The sequence below is a fragment of the Pelobates fuscus genome, chromosome 7 (genome assembly GCF_036172605.1).
Source record: "Pelobates fuscus isolate aPelFus1 chromosome 7, aPelFus1.pri, whole genome shotgun sequence".
Taxonomy (NCBI): Eukaryota; Metazoa; Chordata; class Amphibia; order Anura; family Pelobatidae; genus Pelobates; species Pelobates fuscus.
The window spans coordinates 66,999,040-67,024,943 of record NC_086323.1 but is presented as its reverse complement, the minus strand read 5'-3'; the positions used below and the strand labels follow the sequence as shown (position 1 = coordinate 67,024,943).

General features: G+C 42.5%; 1 protein-coding gene across 2 annotated transcripts in view; it reads right to left on the bottom strand.

Annotated features, from left to right (window-relative positions):
• Positions 1 to 20,355: 20,355 nt before the first annotated feature.
• The window catches only part of LRRC8D (leucine rich repeat containing 8 VRAC subunit D), a 107,509-nt gene continuing 101,960 nt past the window's right edge, over positions 20,356 to 25,904 (bottom strand). For both annotated transcript variants that reach the window (XM_063428369.1, XM_063428370.1), the window contains exon 2: positions 20,356 to 24,278. In XM_063428369.1, coding sequence (XP_063284439.1) covers positions 21,706 to 24,276 — 2,571 coding nt within the window. In that variant the 5' untranslated portion in view covers positions 24,277 to 24,278 and the 3' untranslated portion in view covers positions 20,356 to 21,705. The remainder of the gene's footprint in view (positions 24,279 to 25,904) is intronic.

Here is a 25,904-nt window from a genome sequence, read left to right as displayed (position 1 = left end):
AGTCAGCCACTGATCCACCTGTGCGTTCAGGGCGGACAGGAGTGCTGGTCCGGTGTGTGTAGCGGAGAGCCGATCTTGCACAGCTATTCTCCACTAGAGATTCCAGTGAGGCTCAGGAACAAGGTGATGTTAAGTCCATAGGCAAGGTTTCCAGCAGGTAAAGTAATACAGCAGTATCCCCATCGCAATCCCAATAACTGGACGACACACAGTTTCAGGAGTAGACTGACAAGCTTTATTCCACAGTTCCTTATAAAGCCCTCTCCCATGCAAGGGAGGAGGTTCTAACACTTAAGACATTATCCAATCTCTAAGTAGTAACCTCCCACAGATCTCCTCCCCTCCTCTAGCATCATAATCCCCTTATTGTGTACACAGTTTTCCCCGAGTTTTGGATGTACCCTAAATACTTGGGGTACATCCACAAATCCAACATCCCCAGATAGCTCTATTCTGGGGGACCAACATACTTAAAAATTAGCCCATTCGGATGAATGGTTCGTGAGATATGGGGTTCCAAAGATTTGACCGACCGCATGGGTAAAGTATCCGAAAACAGTTCCATGCATTTTGGCCCTGCGGTCGGTCACAAACAAGGGAATGAAAACAGGCGAATTGCCTGTGTTATAGAGCCTGGAGAGGGTTTGAATGAATTCCCTTGTTTATGGGGCTCTTTCTACCGAACGGCGGGTCATTCGGTAGTTTCCATACGAATTTCTGGAAGTATGGAGGTCTCAGCGGTGTTTGCCTAGTCAAGTGTCCGATTTTAGTTCCAGACACTCGACGGCAAAACACCGCTGTTCGGTAGTTTAAGATGGCCGCCGCCACGTGTTTGTTTCCTGAATGGCGGCCACCCAGAGGACAAAGACCACACTGCACTGATTGCCAATTACCTGTTTGCAACATTGTTGCAAACGGTAATTGGAGGCACACTCATTCCTGGGTGGTCTGGTTGTTCGGTAGTTTCATTCCCTTGTTTTATTTGAATGATTCTACCGAACAACTAGAGGAATACAATTCTTTACATACATTTAACTGTCATTATACCCGGATACCATGCTTTCTATACATGTACATACACATTAAACCAGCCATATGACCAAATACACTTATTCTCATACATGTCGTGGGACAGCCCGGTACCAATCCGCTACACTGCTCCCCCTTGCCCACAAGCCGGCATACACAGTCTGATCCAACACGGATCGGCTTGGGGATGTCCGGGGGCTCACGGATCATTTCTCTAAGTCAGTTTGTCTTGACAACCCGTCAGCATTTCCATTCTGCTTACCCGGCCGGTACTGGATATTAAAGTCAAAAGGCTGTAGCGCCAAACTCCAGCGCAGCAGCCTGGCGTTGTCTCCAGCCACCCGGTTCAGCCAGACTAACGGGTTGTGATCCGTGAGCAAGGAAAAGGGCTGTCCATATAAATAGGGTTGTAGCTTCTTTAGGGCCCACACCACAGCCAGGCATTCCTTTTCGATGGCGGCGTAGCTTACTTCTCGAGGTAACAGTTTGCGACTGATGTAAGCCACTGGATGTTCCCCGCCATCGGCCCCGACTTGACTCAGTACTGCCCCCAATCCAAACATAGAAGCGTCTGTGTGAACAAGAAAACGTCTAGTTGGATTGGGAGCTGCCAAGACAGGGGCATTTATCAGTGCATTTTTCAATTGTTGGAATGCCTGCTCACACTCCGGGGTCCAGTTTACTTGGCGGGGAAGGTTCTTACGGGTCAGGTCAGTGAGGGGTTTGGCCAGGGCGCTATAATTGGGAACAAACTTCCGGTAATACCCTGCTGTCCCTAGAAACGCTAAAACCTGGGTCTTAGTCCTAGGGATGGGCCACTGGGCTACAGCCTCTACTTTGGCGGGTTCGGGTTTTTGTTTACCGCACCCTACTCTATGTCCCAGGTATTGTACCTCAGCCATGCCGATACTACACTTGGCCGGCTTCAAGGTCAGACCTGCTTCCCTTATCCTATCTAGTACAGCTCCGATGTGAGCTAAGTGTTCCTGCCACGTATTGCTAAAAATAGCAATATCGTCCAGGTAGGCACATGTATAGTCCTGGAATCCATCTAGGAGTCGATCCACCATCCTTTGGAAGGTGGCTGGGGCGTTTTTCATCCCAAATGGCATGACCTTAAACTGGTACAAGCCAAATGGGGTGACAAAGGCCGACTTCGGGATGGCGTCTGGGGCCAGGGGGATTTGCCAATACCCTTTACACAAGTCAATAGTGGTGAGGTATTGGCCCCTGGCCATTCTGTCCAGTAACTCGTCTATCCGGGGCATCGGATAGGCGTCAGATACAGTCTTCTCGTTCAATCTCCTATAGTCCACGCAGAAGCGGGTCGTACCGTCTCGCTTTGGTACGAGGACTACAGGAGATGCCCAAGGACTGTCTGAGGGTTCAATCACCCCCAGTTGGAGCATTTCGTCGATCTCCTTACGCATGTTTGCCCGTACCGCTTCTGGAATGCGGTATGGCGTCTGGCGCATGGGTAGTTGCCCTGGGGTCTCGACCCGGTGAGTTGCCAGAGGCGTGTATCCAGGTACATTAGAGAACGTGTCGCGTTTCTCTTCCAATAGTTGCTGTACCTCGATCCGCTCCTGTGGGCTCAGCCGATCTCCCAGCGTAACCTCCCCTAAATCTCCGGACAGCTGCCCATCCCCCAGCAAATCGGGGAGGGGTAAGCTGTCAAACTCTTCCGTGTTAGGGGCACAGATGGCGGTTACCTCCTCAGTACGCTCGTGGTAGGGCTTCAGCATGTTCACATGGAGCATGCGTCGCCCCCCAGTCCCTGTGCAGGGGCGATAATATAGGTGGTATCGCATCTTTGCTCCACCACCTTATATGGGCCCTGCCAGGCGGCCTGTAACTTATCATGTCGGACAGGTTTTAAAATTAGTACCTTCTGCCCGACCTGAAAGCTACGGTCCCTGGCTCCCCGATCATACCATGTACGCTGGCGGGTCTGGGCCTCCTGAAGGTTTTCCCGTACCGTCTTGGTCAACGCTTCTAGGCGGTCCCGAAAGGCCAACACATATGGTAGGATGGGAGTGCCATCTGTGCTCCGGTCTCCCTCCCAATGCTCTCTAATAAGATCCAATGGGCCTCGGACCCTCCTTCCAAACAATAATTCAAACGGGGAGAACCCTGTGGATTCCTGCGGCACCTCCCGGTATGCAAATAGGAGGTGCGGCAGGAATCGTTCCCAGTCCTTGTGGGTCTCTGCGAAGGTTCGGAGCATCTGCTTCAAGGTACCATTGAATCGTTCGCAGAGCCCGTTCGTCTGGGGGTGGTAAGGGGCGCTGATAATAGGCTTAATGCCACAGATCCTCCAGAGGTGTTGGGTGAATTCTGCGGTAAACTGGGTACCCTGATCCGAGATAATCTCCCTGGGTAATCCCATCCGGGAGAATATCCGCATGAGGGCGTCCGCGACCGTCTCAGCGTGGATGTTGGTCAGAGCCACTGCTTCTGGATACCTGGTGGCATAATCTACGACCGTTAAAATATACCGTTTTCCTGACGGGCTAACTTTATTGAGGGGGCCTATCAGATCCACCGCTATTCGGCTAAAAGGTTCCTCTATTATGGGTAAGGGGTGAAGTTTAGCCTTCCTGCGATCCCCCCTTTTTCCCACTCTCTGGCAGGTATCGCAAGTCGTGCAATATCTGCGTACTTCCTGGCTAATCCCTGGCCAGAAGAAACTCTGGGTTAGTCTGTACCTGGTGCGACTAACCCCTAGATGTCCGGATAGCGGAATATCATGCGCTATCCGGAGTAATTCAGCCCGGTACCGCTGTGGTACCACTAATTGTCTCCTCGCTATCGGGTCTAACCCCGTAATCTGTTTGGTTGTTTCCCTGTATAAAAGTTGTTTATCCCAGATAAACTTCTCTCCCTCCGCCCCGGGGGAACCCGTGCCAACCTTGTCCCTATACACCTGAAGCGTGGGGTCTGTTGCGACTTCAGCTACAAATTCATTAGGTGGAGCCCAGGGGACACATTCTAGAGGGGGGGTAGGGTTGCTTACCTGGACCTCCGGCAGTGTGTTGTGGTCCTGGGTGCGGGCCTGTTGTCGGGTGACTACAGGGTTGACCTCTCCTGTGGTGGGTGACTGGGGCTCAAAAGCAGAAGTGAGCCTCCCCAGATCGTTCCCCAATAAAACCTCCGCCGGTAAATGTGGCATCAACCCCACCTCCACTTCCCCTGCCCCCGCTCCCCAATGTAAATGTACCCTTGCTGTAGGTAGCCGGTACACTGCTCCCCCAGCTACCCGGACGGCAACAGTTTTGTTCAGTTTTGCCTGATCTGAAATCAGGTGGCTCTGTACCAAAGTGATGGTGGCTCCCGAATCTCGTAATCCCCGGACTGCTGTACCATTCAGATATACCGTCTGTCGATGGTGCCGTAGATTATCCACATTGGCCTGGACCGGATCTGCCTCGTGCAGTACCTCCCATTGTTCCACAGTAGTAATGGGGACTGCGGAACCATATGGGGTGGTGACTAGGTCCTGGTAGTGGTGGGCTGCGGCCGCCCTGGGTGGAGGTGGGCCTGGACGAATCCAGGTGGAACGGTCCCGTAGCTGTGGGCATTCCCTGTTATAATGTCCCCACTTCTGGCAGTGATGACAGGGGCCAGCGGTGGGTTGTCGGAACCGGGGCTGTGCAGCGGGTGGTGGAGGTGGTGGTAGCGGTCTCGGTGGAGCTGGGGTGTAGTTGTTTCCCCCGAATGTTTTAAAGGTTGCTTTTGGAGCTGCAGGTTTTTGTGACCTGCGTGCATCCAGGTAGTCATCCGCTTTCCTAGCCGCCTCGGTAAGGGAAGTAGGGTTTCTGTCCCTTACCCATTCCTGGACCTCATTGGTTACTCCCTCATAGAACTGCTCCATCAGCAACATTTGTATTACATCCTCCATAGAACGTGCCTTGCTAGCTTGCACCCACCCGAGCGCTGCCCCCTGTAATCGGCATGCCCACTCTGCGTGCGAGTCCTTCTCTGTTTTCTTTAGATCCCGGAACCTCCGCCGGTATGCCTCGGGTGTTATAGCATACCTGGCGAGTATAATTTCTTTCACTTTACTGTAATTCCTTATTTCGTCATTAGGTACAGTCCGATATGCCTCTGCTGCCCTCCCGGTTAACCTTCCGGCCAAAATAGGTACCCAGTCCTCTGCGTTAATTTTATGCAGTGCACACAGTCTTTCAAAGTCTTGCAGGAAAGCGTCTATATCTTCCTCTGCCTCCACATATGTTTTAAAAGCCTGGTATGGTATTTTAGGCTTACCTTCCTGTGGCACATTAATTGCAGAGCTTTGTTCTGGTGCCTGTGTCCTTAGGATGAATTCTTGTACCTCGGCCATTGTCCTGGTAACAATTTCTGTTGGGGGGTTTTCCCCATAAAAGGATAGCCTGAACTGAACCTGCCTCTGGAATTCCGATCCTTGTGGTGTTCCTCCCGGCTCCCTCTGTGCCGGAACTGAATCGCCCTCCATTCTGTACTCTGCCATGAGTTCTGTAACAAGTACTGCTTTCTTCTTATTGCTGGCTTGTATACCCCTTGCCTCTAGGAGGTCCTTTAGCGTGGAGCGTTTTAGCGCAGAAAAATCAATCTCCATCCGTACTCCATTTACGCTTGTTCCTCTGTGAGTTTGGATCCCAGCGCTGCCAACCAATGTAGCGGAGAGCCGATCTTGCACAGCTATTCTCCACTAGAGATTCCAGTGAGGCTCAGGAACAAGGTGATGTTAAGTCCATAGGCAAGGTTTCCAGCAGGTAAAGTAATACAGCAGTATCCCCATCGCAATCCCAATAACTGGACGACACACAGTTTCAGGAGTAGACTGACAAGCTTTATTCCACAGTTCCTTATAAAGCCCTCTCCCATGCAAGGGAGGAGGTTCTAACACTTAAGACATTATCCAATCTCTAAGTAGTAACCTCCCACAGATCTCCTCCCCTCCTCTAGCATCATAATCCCCTTATTGTGTACACAGTTTTCCCCGAGTTTTGGATGTACCCTAAATACTTGGGGTACATCCACAAATCCAACATCCCCAGATAGCTCTATTCTGGGGGACCAACATACTTAAAAATTAGCCCATTCGGATGAATGGTTCGTGAGATATGGGGTTCCAAAGATTTGACCGACCGCATGGGTAAAGTATCCGAAAACAGTTCCATGCATTTTGGCCCTGCGGTCGGTCACAAACAAGGGAATGAAAACAGGCGAATTGCCTGTGTTATAGAGCCTGGAGAGGGTTTGAATGAATTCCCTTGTTTATGGGGCTCTTTCTACCGAACGGCGGGTCATTCGGTAGTTTCCATACGAATTTCTGGAAGTATGGAGGTCTCAGCGGTGTTTGCCTAGTCAAGTGTCCGATTTTAGTTCCAGACACTCGACGGCAAAACACCGCTGTTCGGTAGTTTAAGATGGCCACCGCCACGTGTTTGTTTCCTGAATGGCGGCCACCCAGAGGACAAAGACCACACTGCACTGATTGCCAATTACCTGTTTGCAACATTGTTGCAAACGGTAATTGGAGGCACACTCATTCCTGGGTGGTCTGGTTGTTCGGTAGTTTCATTCCCTTGTTTTATTTGAATGATTCTACCGAACAACTAGAGGAATACAATTCTTTACATACATTTAACTGTCATTATACCCGGATACCATGCTTTCTATATATGTACATACACATTAAACCAGCCATATGACCAAATACACTTATTCTCATACATGTCGTGGGACAGCCCGGTACCAATCCGCTACAGTGTGACTCTCTGCTTTCAAGCAAGTCAAACCCAAGACGGCGTGACACTGCCGTATCCGGGATGTGGAATAGTACCTGGGGAGCTGGGGGGGTGCCGTTGATGTGGAGCAAGACGCAGCAGCAGAAGAGGACTCAGCCGAGGAGGTTATGGAAGAGGATGGAGTAGGAGGAGTAGAGGAGGTGGCAGCAGGCCTGCCTGCAAGTCGTGGCGGTGTCACCAACTCCTCTGCAGAGCCACGCATTCCATGCTTGGCAGCCGTCAGCAGGTTTACCCAATGCGCAGTGTAGGTGACTTACATGCCCTGACCATGCTTTGCATACCAGGTATCAGTGGTCAGATGGACTCTTGCCCCAACACTCTGTGCCAGACATGCCATTACTTCCTTTTGCACAATCGAGTACAGGTTGGGGATTGCCTTTTGTGCAAAGAAATTTTGTCCGGGTACCTTCCACTGCGGTATCCCAATAGCCACAAATTTTTTGAACGCCTCAGACTCCACCAGCTTGTATGGTAAAAGCTGGTGGGCTAATAGTTCAGACAAGCCAGCTTTCAGACGCTGGGCAAGGGGGTGACTTTCTGACATTGGCTTCTTACGCTCAAACATGTCCTTGACAGACACCTGACTGTGGGCAGATGTGCAGGAACTGCTCAAGGCGAGAGACGGAGTGGCGGATGGTTGAGAGGGGGCAAGGAGGACAGCAGTGGTTGACGTGGCTGAAGATGCTGGACCAGGAGGAGGATGGCGGCTTTGAGTTTGTGTGCTGCTTGTACTCATGTGTTGATCCCATAGGCGTTTGTGATGTGCGATCATGTGCCTACGCAAAGCAGTTGTACCTAGGTGGGTGTTGGACTTCCCACGACTCAGTTTCTGTTGGCACAGGTTGCAAATGGCATCGCTGTTGTCAGAGGCAGACACACAAAAAAAATGCCACACCGCTGAGCTCTGCAATGACGGCATTCTGGTGGTGGACACAGCATGCGTTGATTGGCGTGCTGTCTGGCTGACCCCGGGTGCCGATGCATGCTGTCTGACTGTGCCACTAGCTCCTTGCGACGACCTCCCCCTGCTTCCAACTCGTCTCCTCCTCCTCTCTGTCTCCCCATCTAAACTTGCGCCCTGTTCTTCTTCTTGCCGAGCAGGCACCCACGTGACATCCATGGACTCATCGTCATCATTAACCGCTTCACTTGTATCTGACAACTCAGCAAAGGAAGCAGCAGCGGGTACAACATCATCATCATCACACCGTACGTCCATGTGTGTAATGCTGCCTGACTGAGACATATCCCTGTTATCTACATCCTCTTGCAATAATGGTTGAGCATCACTCATTTCTTCAAACGGATGTGTAAATAACTCCTCTGACAGATAAAGTGAAGCGGCTGTGGTGCTAGTGTTGGTGGTGGCGGCAGGCGGGTGAGTGGTATCTTGAGAGGTGCCCGAAGCTAAGCTGGAGGAGGATGGTGCGTCAAGGTTCCGAGCGGAAGCTGTAGAAGATTGGGTGTCCTGTGTTAGCCAGTCAACTATGTCCTCAGAACTTTTCAAGTTCAGGGTACGTGGCCTCTGAAAATTGGGCATTATTCTAGTGCAAAAGGAAATCACAGCACCACGACCATGGCGGCCCCTGCGGGGTGGCCTGCCTCTGCCTGTCATTTTTTGGGGATTAGTGGTACTATGCATGCAAGCTACTGTGAGACCAGATATGAGTGGCAATGTGCACTGGCAGAGGTTGGCAGAGTACACGCTGTAGGCCTGACACCCGCTTGAAGACAAGTAACTGCTATTCAATCTATAACAGTGAAAAAAGTTTTTTGGTTTTAAATGCATGCTATTGTGACACCAGATATGAGTGGCAATGTGCACTTGCAGAGGTTGGCAGAGTACACGCTGAAGGCCTGACACACCCGCTTGAAGGACACTGACTGCTACTAGCTTACAGTGAAAAACTTTTTTTCTTTTTAAAGGCACGCTATTGTGACACCAGATATGAGTGGCAAAGTGGACTGGCAGAGGTTGGCAGAGTACACGCTGAAGGCCTGACACCCGCTTGAAGGACACTGACTGCTATTAGCTTACAGTGAAAAAAGTTTTTTCTTTTTAAAGGCACGCTATTGTGACACCAGATATGAGTGGCAAAGTGGACTGGCAGAGTACACGCTGAAGGCCTGACACCCGCTTGAAGGACACTGACTGCTATTAGCTTACAGTGAAAATCTTTTTTTCTTTTTAAAGGCACGCTATTGTGACAACAGATATGCGTGGTAAAGTGGACTGGCAGAGGTTGGCAGAGTACACGCTGAAGGCCTGACACCCGCTTGAAGGACACTGACTGCTATTAGCTTACAGTGAAAATCTTTTTTTCTTTTTAAAGGCTTGATATTGTGACACCAGATAATAGTGGCAAAGTACACTGGCAGAGGTTGGCAGAGTACACGCTGAAGGCCTGACACACCCGCTTGAAGGACACTGACTGCTATTAGCTTACAGTGAAAAACTTTTTTCTTTTTAAAGGCACGCTATTGTGACACCAGATATGAGTGGCAAAGTGGACTGGCAGAAGTTGGCAGAGTACACGCTGAAGGCCTGACACCCAGACGCTTGCAGACAACTAACTGCTATTCAATCTATTACAGTGAAAAAAAAATTTTGTTTTTAAATGCAAGCTATTGTGACACCAGATATGAGTGGTGGCACTGGGCAAGTGGGGACAGTATCCACTGTGAGCCTGACACAGAAGCTGGCAGGCAGGCAACTGCAATTACATTACACAGAAAAAAAAAAGCAGACTGATGTTCTAGCCCTAAAAAGAGCTTTTTGGGGTGCTGTCCTTACAGCAGAGATCAGATGAGTTCTTCAGGACTGTAGTGGACACTGAATACCCTAGCCTAGCTATCAATTTCCCTATCAAATGAGCAGCAGCTACACTTTCCCTCCTCTATCTAAGAATGCAGCTTTAGAATGAATCTAAAATAGATGCTGTACAGGAGGTGGAAGGGTCTGGAAGGGAGGGTCTGCTGCTAATTTGCTGGAATGTGTCTGCTGACCGTGAGGCACAGGGTCAAAGTTTACTCAATGATGACGAATAGGGGGCGGATCGAACCGTGCATGTGTTCGCCCGCCGTGGAACTACGCTATGTTCGCCAGGAACTATTCGCCAGCGAACAGTTCGGTACATCACTATACTCCACTAGTAGTCAATAAGTCACCTTTATTAAGATTAAATTATCTTCCTAATTGGATTCTGCCAGACAGTATTCTATACAGAACACAAGATCCAGCACACTCACCTATCCACTAAACAGCAACTTCAATGTTGACAGATTTTATAATTTTTGGTTTTTTTTGTTTTTTTTTTAAAAACACCTAATCTAGGCAAAAATAATGGGGGTTTAGTTACATTATATGATCTTACATTGCAGAAGCCTGCCACAATGTCAATGTACCCCATCTTTGGCAGCTCCTACTCTAACATCCTAATGTCTGCTCTTATGAGATTAACCCACTTATTTGGGGGAAAAAATCCATCTGGGGCTCTCTGCAGTACAAGGCTTATTAGGGACCTGGGATGAGGCACCTGTGACAGGGAGGGGTGTAAAACCAAGGAGTTGGCTAGACTCCCAAATATATATATGAAACAGGGGGGAGGGGAGAGAAAATACAGAGCATACACCTGTTCAAAGAATAGATGTATTAACCTGAGTAAATCTGGAAGTGATAAAGTAGTCTAGAACAAACTAATAGATAAATATATTATGAAAAGAGACTAAATATCCATATATAAAAATAGAAAGTAGATAGAAAATACATATTCCCTGAATGATAGTAATATACAGTACTCTGTCAAAGCAATATTGTGAACAACTACTATGAGCTTTAATAAGTCTGGCTCAAAATGGTCACTGTAATATTGACATTAATATCTCAGATAGATAAAGCAGGGAACAAAATAAAAAATAGAAAATAAATAGCTACCACTACAAAAAAAGCCTCTAAGGTGCAAAAAAAAAACAAATGCTTAGTATCACTCAAAAGGACTCCTACGTACTATATGGTCTCATATGATGCCCTAGAGACACAAAAATAGCAGATATTGCACACTATTAAATCAAAAAAGGAGGCTATAAATAAATAAATAGTAAGAGGTATAGAACATAGATATCGTGAAAGTGTCAGTGTTTGTATCTGTGTGTCTGTGCCTCTGCATGTGTGGTAGTGTTTGTATCTGTGTATCTGTATGTGTGTCAGTGTTTGTATCTGTGTGTCTGTGCATCTGCATGTGTGGTAGTGTTTGTATCTGTGTATCTGTATGTGTGTCAGTGTTTGCATCTGTGTGTCTGTGCATACTCGTTTTCCTGGCACTAGAGTGCCCTGAGGGTGCCCCCACCCTCAGGGACCCACTCCCGCCGGGCTCTGGGGGGAGGAAGGGGTTAAACTTACCTCTTTCTCCAGCGCCGGGCGGGGAGCTTTCCTCCTCCTCCTCTTCTTCCTCACGACGTCATCGGCTGAATGCGCATGCGTGGCAGGAGCCGCGCTCGCATTCAGCCGGTCGCATAGGAAAGCATTCAGAATGCTTTCCTATGGACGCTTGCGTGCTCTCACTGTGATTTTCACAGTGAGAAGCACGCAAGCGCCTCTAGCGGCTGTCAATGAGACAGCCACTAGAGGCTCTGGAGGCTGGCTTAACCCTCAGTATAAACATAGCAGTTTCTCTGAAACTGCTATGTTTATAAAAAAAAAAAAGGGTAAAAGCTAGCTGGACCTGGCACCCAGACCACTTCATTAACCCCTTAAGGACACATGACATGTGTGACATGTCATGATTCCCTTTTATTCCAGAAGTTTGGTCCTTAAGGGGTTAAGCTGAAGTGGTCTGGGTGCCTAGAGTGGTCCTTTAAATCAGAAAATGGCAACTTTCTTCTGTTAAAATTTTGCATCAGGTTTCTCAACCCTTTGCATGCCTGCTCTTTATGTCATTATGACTATGCCCTTCCCCTTCATGGCATTGTGGACGCCCATGCACAGGAGCTTGGCAGTGTATAGTGAAAACAACATGAGTAGTCTGATCCAGTAGTCTGAAATATTTGCTACAAGCAAACCCTGGGCTTAGGTTGGCAGTTTGCAGGTCGCAGCAGACTGCCCCTTAGTTTTTTGTTTTGTGTATATTTTTGTTAATAGCGACTGTTCAGTTTCTGCCAGCTGCTGTTATCAAGTTAGGAGGGAGGGTAGCTTCACCGAGTTCATGTCTGCTCCTTCACAGCATGTGCTCCCAAAATCATCTCCTGTGGTTCGCTGCTGGTCACAGCAACCCTGCCACCAGCTATAATACAGTATTTTATTTGCAGACATAGGGTAATTGGATGTAAATTGGCTCACAGACATTTTGGATTTTATTTATTTGAATTCTAACCATAAATAAAATTTAGACAATGTAGCACAACAGAAGGAATTGCCCTGTTTAAAGAATATTTATAATATTAGTATTCCTCTGCTCGTTCAGATTTTTGGCCTCACCCTGAAAGAAAAAGATAAACATTATAGGGACACTATAGTCACCAGAACAACTACAGCTTGATATATTTGTTCTGGTGAGTGTAGTCAGTCCCTGCAGGCATTTTTACGCAAACACTGCCTTTTCAGAGAAAATGCAGTGTTACATTACAGCCTAGAGACACCTCCAGTGGCCACTCCTCAGATGGCTACTAGAGGTGCTTCCAGGATAAGTGCTCCACAGTGTTCAGGACTGAAGTTCAATGTCTTCACGCTCTGCATGGAGACACTGAACTTTCCCCATAGCGATGCATTGATTCAATGCATTTCTATGAGAAGATGCTGATTGGCCAGAGCGGCGTTTGGCTCCAAACCTGGCCCTTCTCCTTAGCTACGATCATCAAAATTAACAATCTCAGTCAATCCAATGCTTTCCTTTGGGAAAGCATTGTGATTCATTGAGCTAATTAATTCTGTTGATGTCAGCCAAGGAGGCAGATCAGGGTGGAGCCAGCGCCAACTGACCTGCACGGCGCTTAAAATAAGGTATGTTTTAAGAGATTTAAGGGGGGTAAGCCACCCAAAAGGTGGTTTTAACAATATAGGATTAGGAATACATATTTGTATTCCTGACCCTGTAGTGTTCCTTTAAAAATTATCTTTTATCCAGTGCCATCCCATTCTCAGTGCTGCATCCATTCCTCCTCTTCTGGGATCATTCTGATGGATAATCTCGAGCCATTCAAATTCTTCTTATAGAGAGGAATTGGGGACCTAATGTGCATGCACAGTAATCCCACATTCAGCCAATCACATGATTCTCATACAGAAGCACTAAATACAGTATAACAAAACATAAAGACTTTCAAAGATACAAGGAGGTATACCTTTTGATGGTACTCCGGTCCAAATAGCAGTCAGTGGATATGCAAAATAAGGGCACAAGAAAACACAATATACTGTAGTATTGTGATAAGTGCAGGGTATATTAAAAAGACACAAAGACACAATTTTTGGGAGCTTCCGACTAACTCCAAGTATTTGCACTTGGACGGTATTATTGTTTTTTTCTTTTATGAATGGTATGTTCGGAGCTGATCGCCAGTACGGGTGTGGGATTCTAAACTTAGTAGTGACAGATCACTGATTATGTGAAAAGAATAAAACAACCAATAGTGCTCACTGATAAAAAGCAGTAATAAAAAAAAATACAAAAAAAAATAATAAAAATAGAGGTGCAAAAGGAGAGCAAAATGTAGGTGTTGCTCAGTCCTGAAGCGGAGGTGGTATAATCCCCACAAGGATGTAAAAAGTGGAGTCCTCTTGCTAAAACCTTCTTCTAAGAACAGTCAGGAGGGTCCAAAGTGAGTAAAAAAAATACACTTATTTATTAGAAATAAAAACATAAAAGTAAAATACACTAAATGCCTTTCACCAAAACAGCAGGTTTTCTCAAAAGTGTTTACAGACATATGGACCACACTTGTATATATAACATTCAAATATTTTTTTTTTTTTAAATGGTTGTGTGATGTCATCATCATGTGACCTAAAATTAGTTATCCCATAAAGGTGACAAAGATGACATAAAAGAATAAAAATATATATTTTTTTATCATCAGTAATATAAAACTTACAGTGTAAATTTAAAAAGAAAGATATGAAAAAAAGTACGAATGATAGAGAAATAGCTCAAACAGGGGAATTGTTGCATTCTGTCAATTTACATTTCACACATCAAACACACAGTTATACAAATAAGTCACTAGAGCGGGGTCAGGAAACCTTTGGCACTCCACATCTTGAGGACTACATCTCACCTGATGAATTCCAGCATTATACTTGTACGAGTATTATGAGAGATGTAGTCCACAACATCCAGAGTACCGAAGATTGCCTACCGCTGCACTAGAACATACCTCCCAAGTACCCCTATTTAGGGACACAGCCCCATTTTGGCCACAAATCATTCTGTTCTTTTTTTTTACTATCCAAATGTCTACTTTTCTAGGAGCTCCATATTGTTGGTGTGTCTGAGTGTATAACAGAGCTCCACAGCAATAAAATTGACAGCAATGTTTCTTTAAACTACAATAAATGTGTTTAGGAATCAGTCTAAAATGAGATACATGTTTCTTGTTCTAAACTTTAGTTGCATAAATTGTTAATAGTAAGCCACCTACAATTTCTCAGTATAGCTCATTCATCACTAATCATACTAGAATAATGGTTTCCCAAAGAGGGGCAAACAAAAAAAATCATTTAGGAGGCAAGTTTAATGCAAGAGGAAACTATGAGGAAAAAGTTATTACTTGGTGAAGGTGATGGTAGGAAAGTGATTTTTGCAGAGAATAATTTAGATATAATTATTTATAGGAGGTGTAAGGACATCCACAAAGCAGTTTTAGGGAGATAGTGAGAAGGGTTGTGTGGGAAAGAAAAGTACAAAAAATTAATAAATCTATAGATCACCTGCTCTGACAGTATTTAGGCAACGAGAGGCTTTAAGTTCACCAAGAGGAAAGGGAAGCAGACAAAGGAACTGGATGTGTAATGGTTTCATGGTGAGGAGCGTTAACACAGTGGATGAATTCTTAAGAGCTCAACCAATGGCTGGAGAGGTAGAATAAGAGAAAGACAAGGGCAAACCCAGTGTTATTCTAGTTAAAGTAGCGATAAGGGCTTGATGAATAACCAACAGCAGCATAGGTCGAGGAGGATGAGGACTGACGAGAGGTTGGAATGTATTGTTTGGTTTTATATAGTAATTCTGCAGAGTGAGCAGTACGTAAGCCAGTTTGGATAGTGCTAACTTGTTTGGCTACACATCTTGCAAAGACTAAAGGAACTGTGTAAAAGAGCAATGACAAACACAGCCCACTCTCCCATTGACCAACTGATGCCATTATGGTATAACTACACCTAGCTCTAGGGCTGGTGCTGTGGGTACATATAGTAGGTAGTATTAATCCACATGCCTTAATAGAGCCGCTTCAAATATCTTATTCTCCCCACTTTAATTCCCTAACAAGTGTCTGCACCAGAGAAAGATTAACATCACATAGAATAAAGTGTTTGCACAGCTTGAGGACGCCCAGCATTGTTTCACTGAGTCAAACTCCTTGAAACTGCAGGTGGCACTTCTAGCCACAAGAGGCAGTCTTTGAATACCGCTGCAATGTAAACATGGCACTTTCTCTAAAACTGCAATGCTTTGCATTGCAGGGTTAATGGAACAGGGACACTGCACCCAGACTACTTCAATGAGATGAAATGTTCTGGATGCCTATAGTGTCCTTTTACTTGTGTGTAAGGTATATATAGAGAATTTTAAAGGAAAGCAATATCTGTGCTTTAAAAACAATATATGATATCTATGGGTGGTCTTAAAGATAAAAAGGAAAAAAACACGTAGCGCAAATAGTTTTTGGTTCAGAAGTTGAAAAATGTTCTCTGTCTTATGGGCTTAAGAGGCTATACATTAAATTATACTCACCTACAGATTGTTCCATATGCAAGGTAAAAAAATATGTTAATTGTACATAACAGGGTTTCTGATGTCAAAGATCAATATAAAGACATACAACAAACCAATCTATAAGCAAGCAGGTACCTTGCCAATAACTGAGTGGCCCACAGGAAGTCTGAAACATAACTTAAAGCTAATAAGAGATTTCCAATGTCACCGTACACAGATTTCAGCATCAATCCCTCTTTGTATCCCATTTGTTTGAAGGAAATATAACACGCCAACATACAGCAACACAAAAAGCTTTAGCAAGTAATCCATTTTTCTGATTCACAGACATTGGAGGGACACTTTTGTATATGTGTCTAGTTCATTGCTGTAATTAGTGTACATAATATGTATTTGGATTTCTTTGTAAATATAGATGTACAGTATATTAATTTCCTTTTCTAGATTGTGATATTGATTGAAGTGATGCACTAATGAATTACCTTGTACAGAACATGAATTAAAACCTTCTTTGATTTTCTCAGCATTAAATTTTGGTGTGTGGTATCAATATTTTCTATTTAACATATCAAGAAACCTGTTGGTGTACCAAATCATTAAGTCTGATGGTCAAGGTGATGTGAGTTCTGAGTGAAGCTTAAATACTAACAATCCTATGAGTAGCTCCAGGCAAAATATGTAAGGAGGTGTCAGTGGTCTCTGTCATGCTATCTTTGGTCTCCGTGACTGAAGATTTAAGTCACAACAATAAAGTAATAGTTTTAACTTGGGCTGAGTCATGTATTACTTGCTAAAGCTGCCATGGAGATGGATTTTGGAGTGTTTGTATATTTACTCTTATCTACAGAAGAACAGTGTGGTAAGAGCCCAGTGGGATGATTTAATGGCCACTCATGGCGATTTGCTGTTTTGTACAGGCAGATGTAAGTGCTGATATTTATTAAATATGAAGACAAAACAAGAAGAAACCATCAGACTTAATGATTTGGTACACCAACAGGTTTCTTGATATGTTAAATAGAAAATATTGATACCACACATCAAAATTTAATGCTGAGAAAATCAAAGAAGGTTTTAATTCATGTTCTGTACAAGGTAATTCATTAGTGCATCACTTCAATCAATATTACAATCTAGAAAAGGAAATTAATATATTGTACATCTATATTTACAAAGAAATCCAAATACATATTATGTACACTAATTACAGCAATGAACTAGACACATATACAAAAGTGTCCGTCCAATGTCTGTGAATCAGAAAAATGATGAAGAAATTCATTGAAATAATTCATTCAAAAATACATTGAACACAATCATTGAAAAACATATGTCCTGTATCCTGTCTGCATAAATAAAAAATAAGTGTTAAGTAGATATGCTGAGATACCTCCTATCACAGTCCACACTATAATTGCAAAATAGTAGACATGTGCAATTCGTTTCGTTCCGAATGTGAATTCGGACAAATTTCGGGCAATTCGGACATTCAGATACTTCTGAGTGTCCGAATAGCTGAATTTCCGAAGTGCCGAACCGAACTGACGAAGTCCGCCGAATGTCTGAATAGCCAAATTTCGGATTTGCAGAATAGCTGAAGCACAGAATTGCCAAAGTACTATTATACCCAGTGAAAGAATGAAGAATGTTACACTGTATACCAGATTAAATAAAAAGTATACACACACAGCTAGGATTCAGCTGTCAGCATTTGCAACACTTACAACAATCAAGTAACACGTTCATATAAAATGTAAGTTACTTAGCCAGTCAATTGATGGGAATGAGTAAGTAGATAACACCCTAATTTCAACGGTATTAGGGAGCTATCTACCAAAAGGCTGACCTAAATTGGTCTTTCAGCCAAATTTACTAAATTGGTCTTTCAGCCAAATTTACTAATACTAAGTAAACATTACTTAATATTAGTTAAATTTACTAATACTAAGTAAACATTACTTAATATTAGTAAATTCTGCCCCTACTCACTATACTGTGCCAATGACTCACTATACTGTGAGTAGGGGCAAAAAAAACAACAAGTGCCCCCCCCCTCCCGAGCCCCCACCCGTGCCACGGGAGTGGAGGCTTTTAAACTGAAGGGGGGACTTATTGCCCCCTGGCCTCCAACCCTGAGCAGCGGGTTGGGGCCCTGGATGACAATGGAGGGAACCTATCGTGTGTGTCCCAGCCCCCACCCCTAAACGGCGGGTGGGGGCCCTAAAGTAGAATAGGGGGGGGCTATTGTCCTCCCCCATGGCCCCCACCCCCGAGCAGCAGGTGGGGGCCCTAAATTACTTCAAATGGGGGGGACCTATTGTCCTCTCCCTTGGCCCCTACTCCTAAGCAGCAGCTGGGGGGCCTAAATCAGAATATGGATGGGGACTATTGTCCTCCCCCCAGGCTTTCACTCCTGAGCGACAGGTGGGGACCCTAAATAAAAATGTTACCCACCCCCAGGTGACTAGGGGTCCCCAAAACCCTAGTCACCATCCTCCCCCAAAAAATTATAAACCCCTACCAACCCTCCTCACCCTAAAAGTAGCGAGAGGGGAACAATAACTAAGTACCTGTAAAAAAAAAAAAAAAAGAAATAAAAAACTTACCATTTGATGTGTTCATTTTTCTAAAAAAATATTTTTTCAGCGCTAAAAAAGGCCAAATAAAAAAACATAATACCTGTCGCACCCAAAAAAAAAAAAATCAGAAAAAAAAAAAAACCATGCTGAAAAAGTAATCCATCTTTACCCATGGAGGGCACCGCGTAGACTAAGCTCCGCAGGGCGGATAAAGGCTTAAAATGGCACAGAGCACTCTGATTGGTTGGTTTAAGCCAATCAATCAGAGTGCTCTGACAGGTAAATGATGAGACTGACAGGTAAGTCTCTACATTTACCTGTCACAGCACTCTGATTGGTTGGCTTGAAATCCAACCAGAGTGCTCTGTGTCAGTTTACACATCGTGAGAAAGTTCTTTGGAATTTTCCCATGCTGTGTAATTTGACTTATAACTCTGATTGGTTGCTTTCAACTGGTCATTGGCCCAGAGCTCAGGCAGCACGTGACTATCCACTTCAACAGTCAGGCTCTGCCCCCCAGCATTTTTTCATTTTTTTCTAAATTTTTTCTTGTTTTATACATTTGAGTACTCAAAGAACATTTTATACAGAGACTTGCTTTTTTTGCTTTTTTCTATTTTTTCCTCTTTGTTTCGTTTTTTTTTCTGCTTTTCTGACAATTAATTTTTTCAATGTATTTTTGAATTAATTATTTCAATGAATTTCTTCATCATTTTTCTGATGCACAGACATTGGAGGGACACTTTTGTATATGAATCTAGTTCATTGCTATAATTATTGCACATTATATGTATTTGGATTGATTTGTAAATATTGATGTACAGTATATTAATTTTCTTTTCTAGACTGTAGTATTGATTGAAGTGATGCACTAATGAATTACCTTGTACAGAACATTAATTAAAACCTTCTTTGATTTTCTCAGCATCAAATTTTTGGTGTGTGGTATCAATATTTAGTATTTAGTGTATATTTCATCTGAGGTTATTATAGGTGGGTAAGGTGGGTAACATACATTTGTATTTTTTTCTTGATATGTTATCAATAAGGGAGAGAGAGACATTTGAAGATTTTCATTTTATTAACAAAAGCTTGAGCATTGACAAAGCAATCAAAATAGAAGTCGACATAAACTTGCAACCTAGAGACAAAACAGTTCTTGACAGCTGGTCCTCTCCATAGTTTGAAGTGAAGCCTAGGCTCTTTTTTCACCTGCAATATTTTCTACTACTAATTTGTTAACTACATATATAAAATGAATATATATACTACAACCTTTACGTTAAGATCTGGAGATCTGGCACTAAATAATTCCGTGTCTGGAGAAAAATCAGCAAAAAAGATACTATTCGTCACAGAAAACAGTGATAAGTAATATTATTAAATGTATATAGTCTCAATAAAGAAGAATTTAAAACAAAATCTTAATGTGTTTATTTACTCATTCTCTAAGTAATGAGAAGTCCCAGTTTTAACCTGGGTAATTTTCGTTAAAGGGACACTATAGGCAGTCAGCCAGCAGAACCACTGCTGCTTAATGTAGTGGTTCTGGGGCATAGAGCATGTCCCTGCAGACAGAGCAGTGGTAACACACCCTTTTCTGAGAAAAGTCAGTTTTTACATTGCTGCCTAAGGCCACCTCTTGTGTTTGTTACTCCAACAGTCATGAGAGCGACTTTACAAGCGATGCTTGTAAATTCTTTGGGCAGACTAGATGGGTCGAAGGGTTCTTATCTGCCGCCACATTCTATGTTTCTATGTTTCCTGGGTACGGTCCTGTCAAGATTGCAGAACCAGCGAATCCATGTTCTGCATTAAGATGTTTAACACTCCGCATAGAGATGCATTGAGTAAAGGCATCTCTAGTAGGAAATGCTGATTGGGGCAGCCCTTTGACTTGTCACTCATGTGTACTAGTCTCACAATGCTTCACTGTGGGGAAGTACTGGATTAGCTGAGATGATCCAGGCCTGGGGGAGGAGGTGACCACACGGAGACAGACACGCTGGGGGAATTAAATAAAAATAATTCATGCAGGGTGAAGGGGTAGCGGAGTCTAAATAAATAATAAATAGAACACTACAACATTAGGAATACAAACATTAACATGTTTGCATTCATAAAGCTATAGTGTCCCTTTAAGATAAGAAATCTTTATTTGAAATGCAACTATTTGTTTATGCATTGTAAAGCAAAAGACTGTCCAATACTGCAGAATTTGTCTGCATTAATGCTGCAAACTTAAGTGCAATGTGATTTGCTTTAGACCTTTTTGAGACCAAGCCTTTGCATATCAGCATATAGCATATTAAATCAAGTGGCTGTTTCTAGCAGTCTACAGCCAAGATCATTGAAATGAAAGACACGTTCTCTATTTGAGCTTTCACATAGAATGAAATGTTAGAAAATGTAACTCCCTGTATATCCTCCCAAACTCCTTTTATGTTTTTACATAAAAATAATATACACCCATGACATTGTTGGGCTAAACACAATATGGATACGTCAAGCACAGGTATGTATTTGTGATTAGGACAAATTGCCCTGGTGGATGGAAGAAACTAGTTGACGGTGTGAACAGAAATAATAAAAAAAAAGAACTAATGAATCTGAAGTTTTACCAAGGTTATTTATAATAATTATTATTATTGACTTACAAACAAGTGGCAAGAGCAAGTCATGGCAAGGGTTAAATTCACATTTTCCTTTTTGGAAGATATTTTTGGTTATATTAAAAGCATCATTTTTTATTATTATTTTTTTAAATAAAAACTAAGCAAACATCTTTTCAGTATTGTGTAGGCCAACACATATGTATATTTTCCTTCCAGCACCTGAAGTTCAGCTCCTCAACCGCATACAAGATGTCAATTTTTAATTTATATATTGTGTCCAAATCTAGAATTGTGCCAAAATTGGTTTTTGTCCACATAAAAATTGATTTGCATGAATCGATTTGTTTACAAACTAACCACATTTTTGCACAAGTCTAACCAAATCTATCCCTTCTTCTGTGGCAACAATAAGCTATGAGTGCTAGATGCAGCTAAGCTTTGGACAGATCATATATAAGTGGAATTTGTTTGTGGCTGAGGGGTTTTGATTTGGGTGCTGGAAAATCCATCATTTTTGACAAAATTCTTCAAAACGGTTTCACAAAAGGACAAAGGAATGCCACCCAAAGACTCTATCAACCATAGGAACTACAGTATGCTATAGTAGTTACAGTGCCCCTTTAGAGAGGAAAAATATTTCCCTTATTGAATAAAACCAAATAGTGCAATGTATTTGTTAGCCAAGATCAAAATTCCTTTCTAGGCCTTTCACACAATACTATAATGGTTAATGTGGTTTTCAACTCTGCACATATTTTCTTTATATCCCATTAGCAAATGCGATATCTTGTTCCAGTGATTCTTTCACTTCAGAAGGCAAACCATCAAACAGATGATCTTCCACAATCAGTCCATTTCTTTTAAGAAGGCGACATTGAATGATCTGAAAGGGAAGGCGATCTAAACAATTTCCCTTTAACTCCAGATGAGTGAGTTGAACAAGATGTCCAATCTTTTCGGGCACAGCAGTTATACAGTTCTGTCCCAAGCACAAAGTTCTTAATTTAACACATTTGAACAAGGTCTTTGGCAAAGTATCCACTTTATTCCCAGTGATGTACAAGTGCTGAAGGTTTTGTAGCAGTCCAATTTCAGGGGGTACCATAGAGATATAATTGTGGCCGACATCCAAATACCTTAATTTCAGTAAAGTGAAAAGTGCCCCCGGTAAGGCTTCAAGTTTATTATTGGATAAATAAAGAGCTTCCAAGTTCTTAACCTGTGAGATGGATTGAGGAATGTTCACAATTTTATTGTGCCATAACTTTAAGCAAGTCAATCTCTTCAAGTGTTGGAAACTAATGACTTCTTCAATGGTACGTATGCTGTTTGACTTCAGGTCCAATTCTTGTAAGTTGGTGAGACTGAATATAGCGTGGGGTATTCTTTCCAATTCACAATGATAGAGTTCTAGTTCTGCAATGTTCATCATCTTCTTAAGGCTATTCAGTACAACAAGTTTGGTGCCATCATTATGAATGACTAGTTTGGTTAAATGTGGAGCAACATCAGTTATGTTAGATGGAATTTTGGATAAGTTGCTCTTTACATAAAGAATCTTTAAATGTCGCAACTCTCTCAAAGATTCAAGCCCAATCATTTTATTGTTTTCAGAGTTTAAATTTCCCATCAAGTATAACTCACGTAGATTCTTTAGTAAGTAGACCCATGCAGGTATTTCGGCTACATCAGTAAATTTCACATGAAGGCACTTTAAGTTGTCTCTAAGAAAACTAAAAGCGGTTTGTTCCACCTTTGCTGGGCAGTGATAAAGATGGAGCTCTTGAAGGGCAGTCATTTGAGAGATTTTGGCTGGGATTTTAGCTTCTGGAATCAGCTCAAGTCTTAGGACTTCTAGGTCAGTAAGTTCAAAAACTGCATCCGGAACTCCAGAAAGCATGAATAGATGCAGTTCCTGTTTATCCTGAGCATTTCGCGAGATATGCTGCCGCAGTTTTTCAAAAGTCCATTCGTGATTCAAGCTAATTTCTCGCAATTTGTTTTCACTGACCTCAGACAAGAATACACCAAACCGCTTAGAATACAGCTGATCATACTGGTCAACCATGTGTAAAAGGAATGCAAAGTCATTTTTTACATCAGGAATATCACTGAAGCTGCTTTCCTCTCTCACTTTTTCAAATGAGTATTCTTTTAGTGGCCTCCTGAAAAGCCAAAACAATGTATACAAGCAAACAAGTCCATAAACACAAATCAGAGCAATATAACTTATTAGGAGCTTCTTCAACATAAAGGCCATATTATGTGTGCACTCAAATTCCTGATAACCTGTAAGATGTTCCACTTTAGGAATACAGATGTGTTTAAAGCTTATGGCGGTCACAAATGTTAAGGTGTAGCACAGAATAAAAATGAACTTCACAGTCTTGATAACCGTTTGGACAACATAAAGTTTATAAATCAAGTCGCTGTCTTCTACATGGGTACGGAATTTTCTAACCTTTTCAAAAAGGGCTTTTGCCTGTTCGCCATCCTTTTTATCTAGAATAGTCATACTTGGAAACTCAACAACAGGCTTGTCAGCTGAGAACTTAAGTCCAGACTTACTGATCATTGGAGTACTTGGGCTTGGACTTCCATCTTCACTGCTGTTGGAGAGGTGCTTACGGAAGGACTGTGCACCAGTAAGTCTCTGTTTATTCTCTTCAGAATCCTCACATGCTGTCTCGGACAGTGCTTTTGTTGTCCATGGGGATTCAAAGCACTTGCCAAGTATCGATACAAAGTGTTCAATTTTTGAGCAAGTCTTTGGATACTTAAACCAGAAATTGCTACTAACCATTAATATAATTGTATGGATCAGAGCAAGGTAAGGAAAATACTTGGAGTACCAAGGAAGCGCCACATGGTAACACATTTGGTTGATGAAAATGTATTGTTGATAATCCAGATTTGTTTTTTTCCCTCCAGGATCTCTTTCCTCTTTCTTCAATTGATGATTTGAAGATTCACTTGGATTGATTTGAGAACCTGTAGGTCTTACTAATGGAATCTTTATAAACTCTTGTGTGACAGGAGAAAGAGTTGATTGCAAAGTTTCCTTGGCAACAATGGTCGTCTCTTCAAACGTTGAAGTGACTTGTGGGTTGTTCTCACTTGATCGGCTCATTGGAGTCCTTGTATTTACAGCAGATTCCAATACTGGCAGACAAACAACCTGATCTTTGGTCAGCTGCATTGTGCCAGCAAATATAGCAACCATCAACATGACCACCGCCAAATAATCCATAAATACATCCCACCATGGTTTCAGAATACGGTATGTGGGTTGTATGTCATTAAGTGATGCAACCTCCGAAAGGGTGAACATTCCTAAAAAAAAAGAAAAGAAAAAAAAATTAGCTCTTTGTATACATAGAATGTAAATAAAGCAATAAAGCCTTTTTTGCACTAAGCATATTAATATTCTAATGTACTTAATATACACTGAGTGTTTTGTTATTAAATGGAAATGTTTTCTTGCGATGAGAGTTTGAACGTTTGTTTAGATTTTGTTTTATCATATGTACTAAAAAAGGCATACCCCCTAGGTTTGGTAGGACCACCTGTTGTACGAAGCAATGATTCACAAAAATCTAAATACTTCTAATGCCAACCATTTGTAGGATGTAATAAAAAGTGTAGGGTATGAGAAAAACAGTAAAATTTGGTGCTGCTATCACCTAGTGTGAATCACTCAACCACACAAAATTAAAGTGCATAAGAAATATTTGGTGAGAGCACTCAATATATACAATTGGAACTATATTACCAGAGCCGTCCTGGATATATATCTAAAACAGTAAGACATAAAAGAGAAAAGGAACATAGGGTAATATTGTAAAAATATATAAAATAACCATAGGTAACTGGTTAAACTCACATGCTTCTGAGTCACTTATAAAAGCTGACTCAGACTAAGGGCTTGTATTGGAGATGAAAAGCTTTTAGGCTGGACGTCTTGTATAGATGTAGAAAATATAGATGAGTTTTCCCTGGATGTAAACTTTCAATTATTCCAGGATGCAGGATCAAAATAAAACTATTTATTTGATATAAACTCAAAAATATTAAAATTCAAATACAAGTTAAAAATTGTCCATAGGTAACACCACAACGCGTTTCGGCAGTAGAGCCTTTCTCAAGTGGTGCTGTGTGTTCATCTCCAGTATTTTCCTTTTATGTGAGTATGTTGGCGCTCTTTTCCGCGGTGTTTGTGTTCTTTTACTTCCGCTTTCGGCATCAGGAATTGTCCGACGTGTCCCGCACGTCATGACGTCATTCCGGCGCTATATGCTGGAAATATTATCGGCGCCATTTTTAAAAGTCCTTGTCATATAATCTTTGCCAGTTCTTAATAGATACAGTCTTTTAAACATAAGCGCATATAAATATTATATATAAAACCTTCTAAAAAGGAGGAAAATAGAAGGGAAAGATAAATATATATAATGTTAAATGGGGAAATAGCTAAGAAAAAACATATAAAAGTATTATAATAATTTGCAGTACATTTCATATATATTGTAAAATAGTTTAAAAGGACAATTATGTTAAAAAAACAGTTCCATATACAGGGAGTGCAGAATTATTAGGCAAGTTGTATTTTTTATTTTTTTTAATTCTTTATTTTTGTTTGTGCATCAGATAACAGGATTCATGCAGAGCCACAACAGCAACTGCAGGCATTTTCATAGTGTTACAGAGATGTGGCAGTGTGAACGGCACATTTTTTTTGTTAATGACATGAGAGGAACAAACTTGTGTAGTTAGAATATACATACATGCTTGGATAGGCATTAGAATTACATAGGTGAGTATACACAAGCTTATAGTAATGTATGTGGGTTACTTGTTGGTGTACATTAAAGTAAATGAGCTTTTAGTGCTTGATAGGTACATAGGCTTTTAACAGAAAAGCAGTGTCAACAGTAAAGATTGTGCTTCGACGCTTAATAT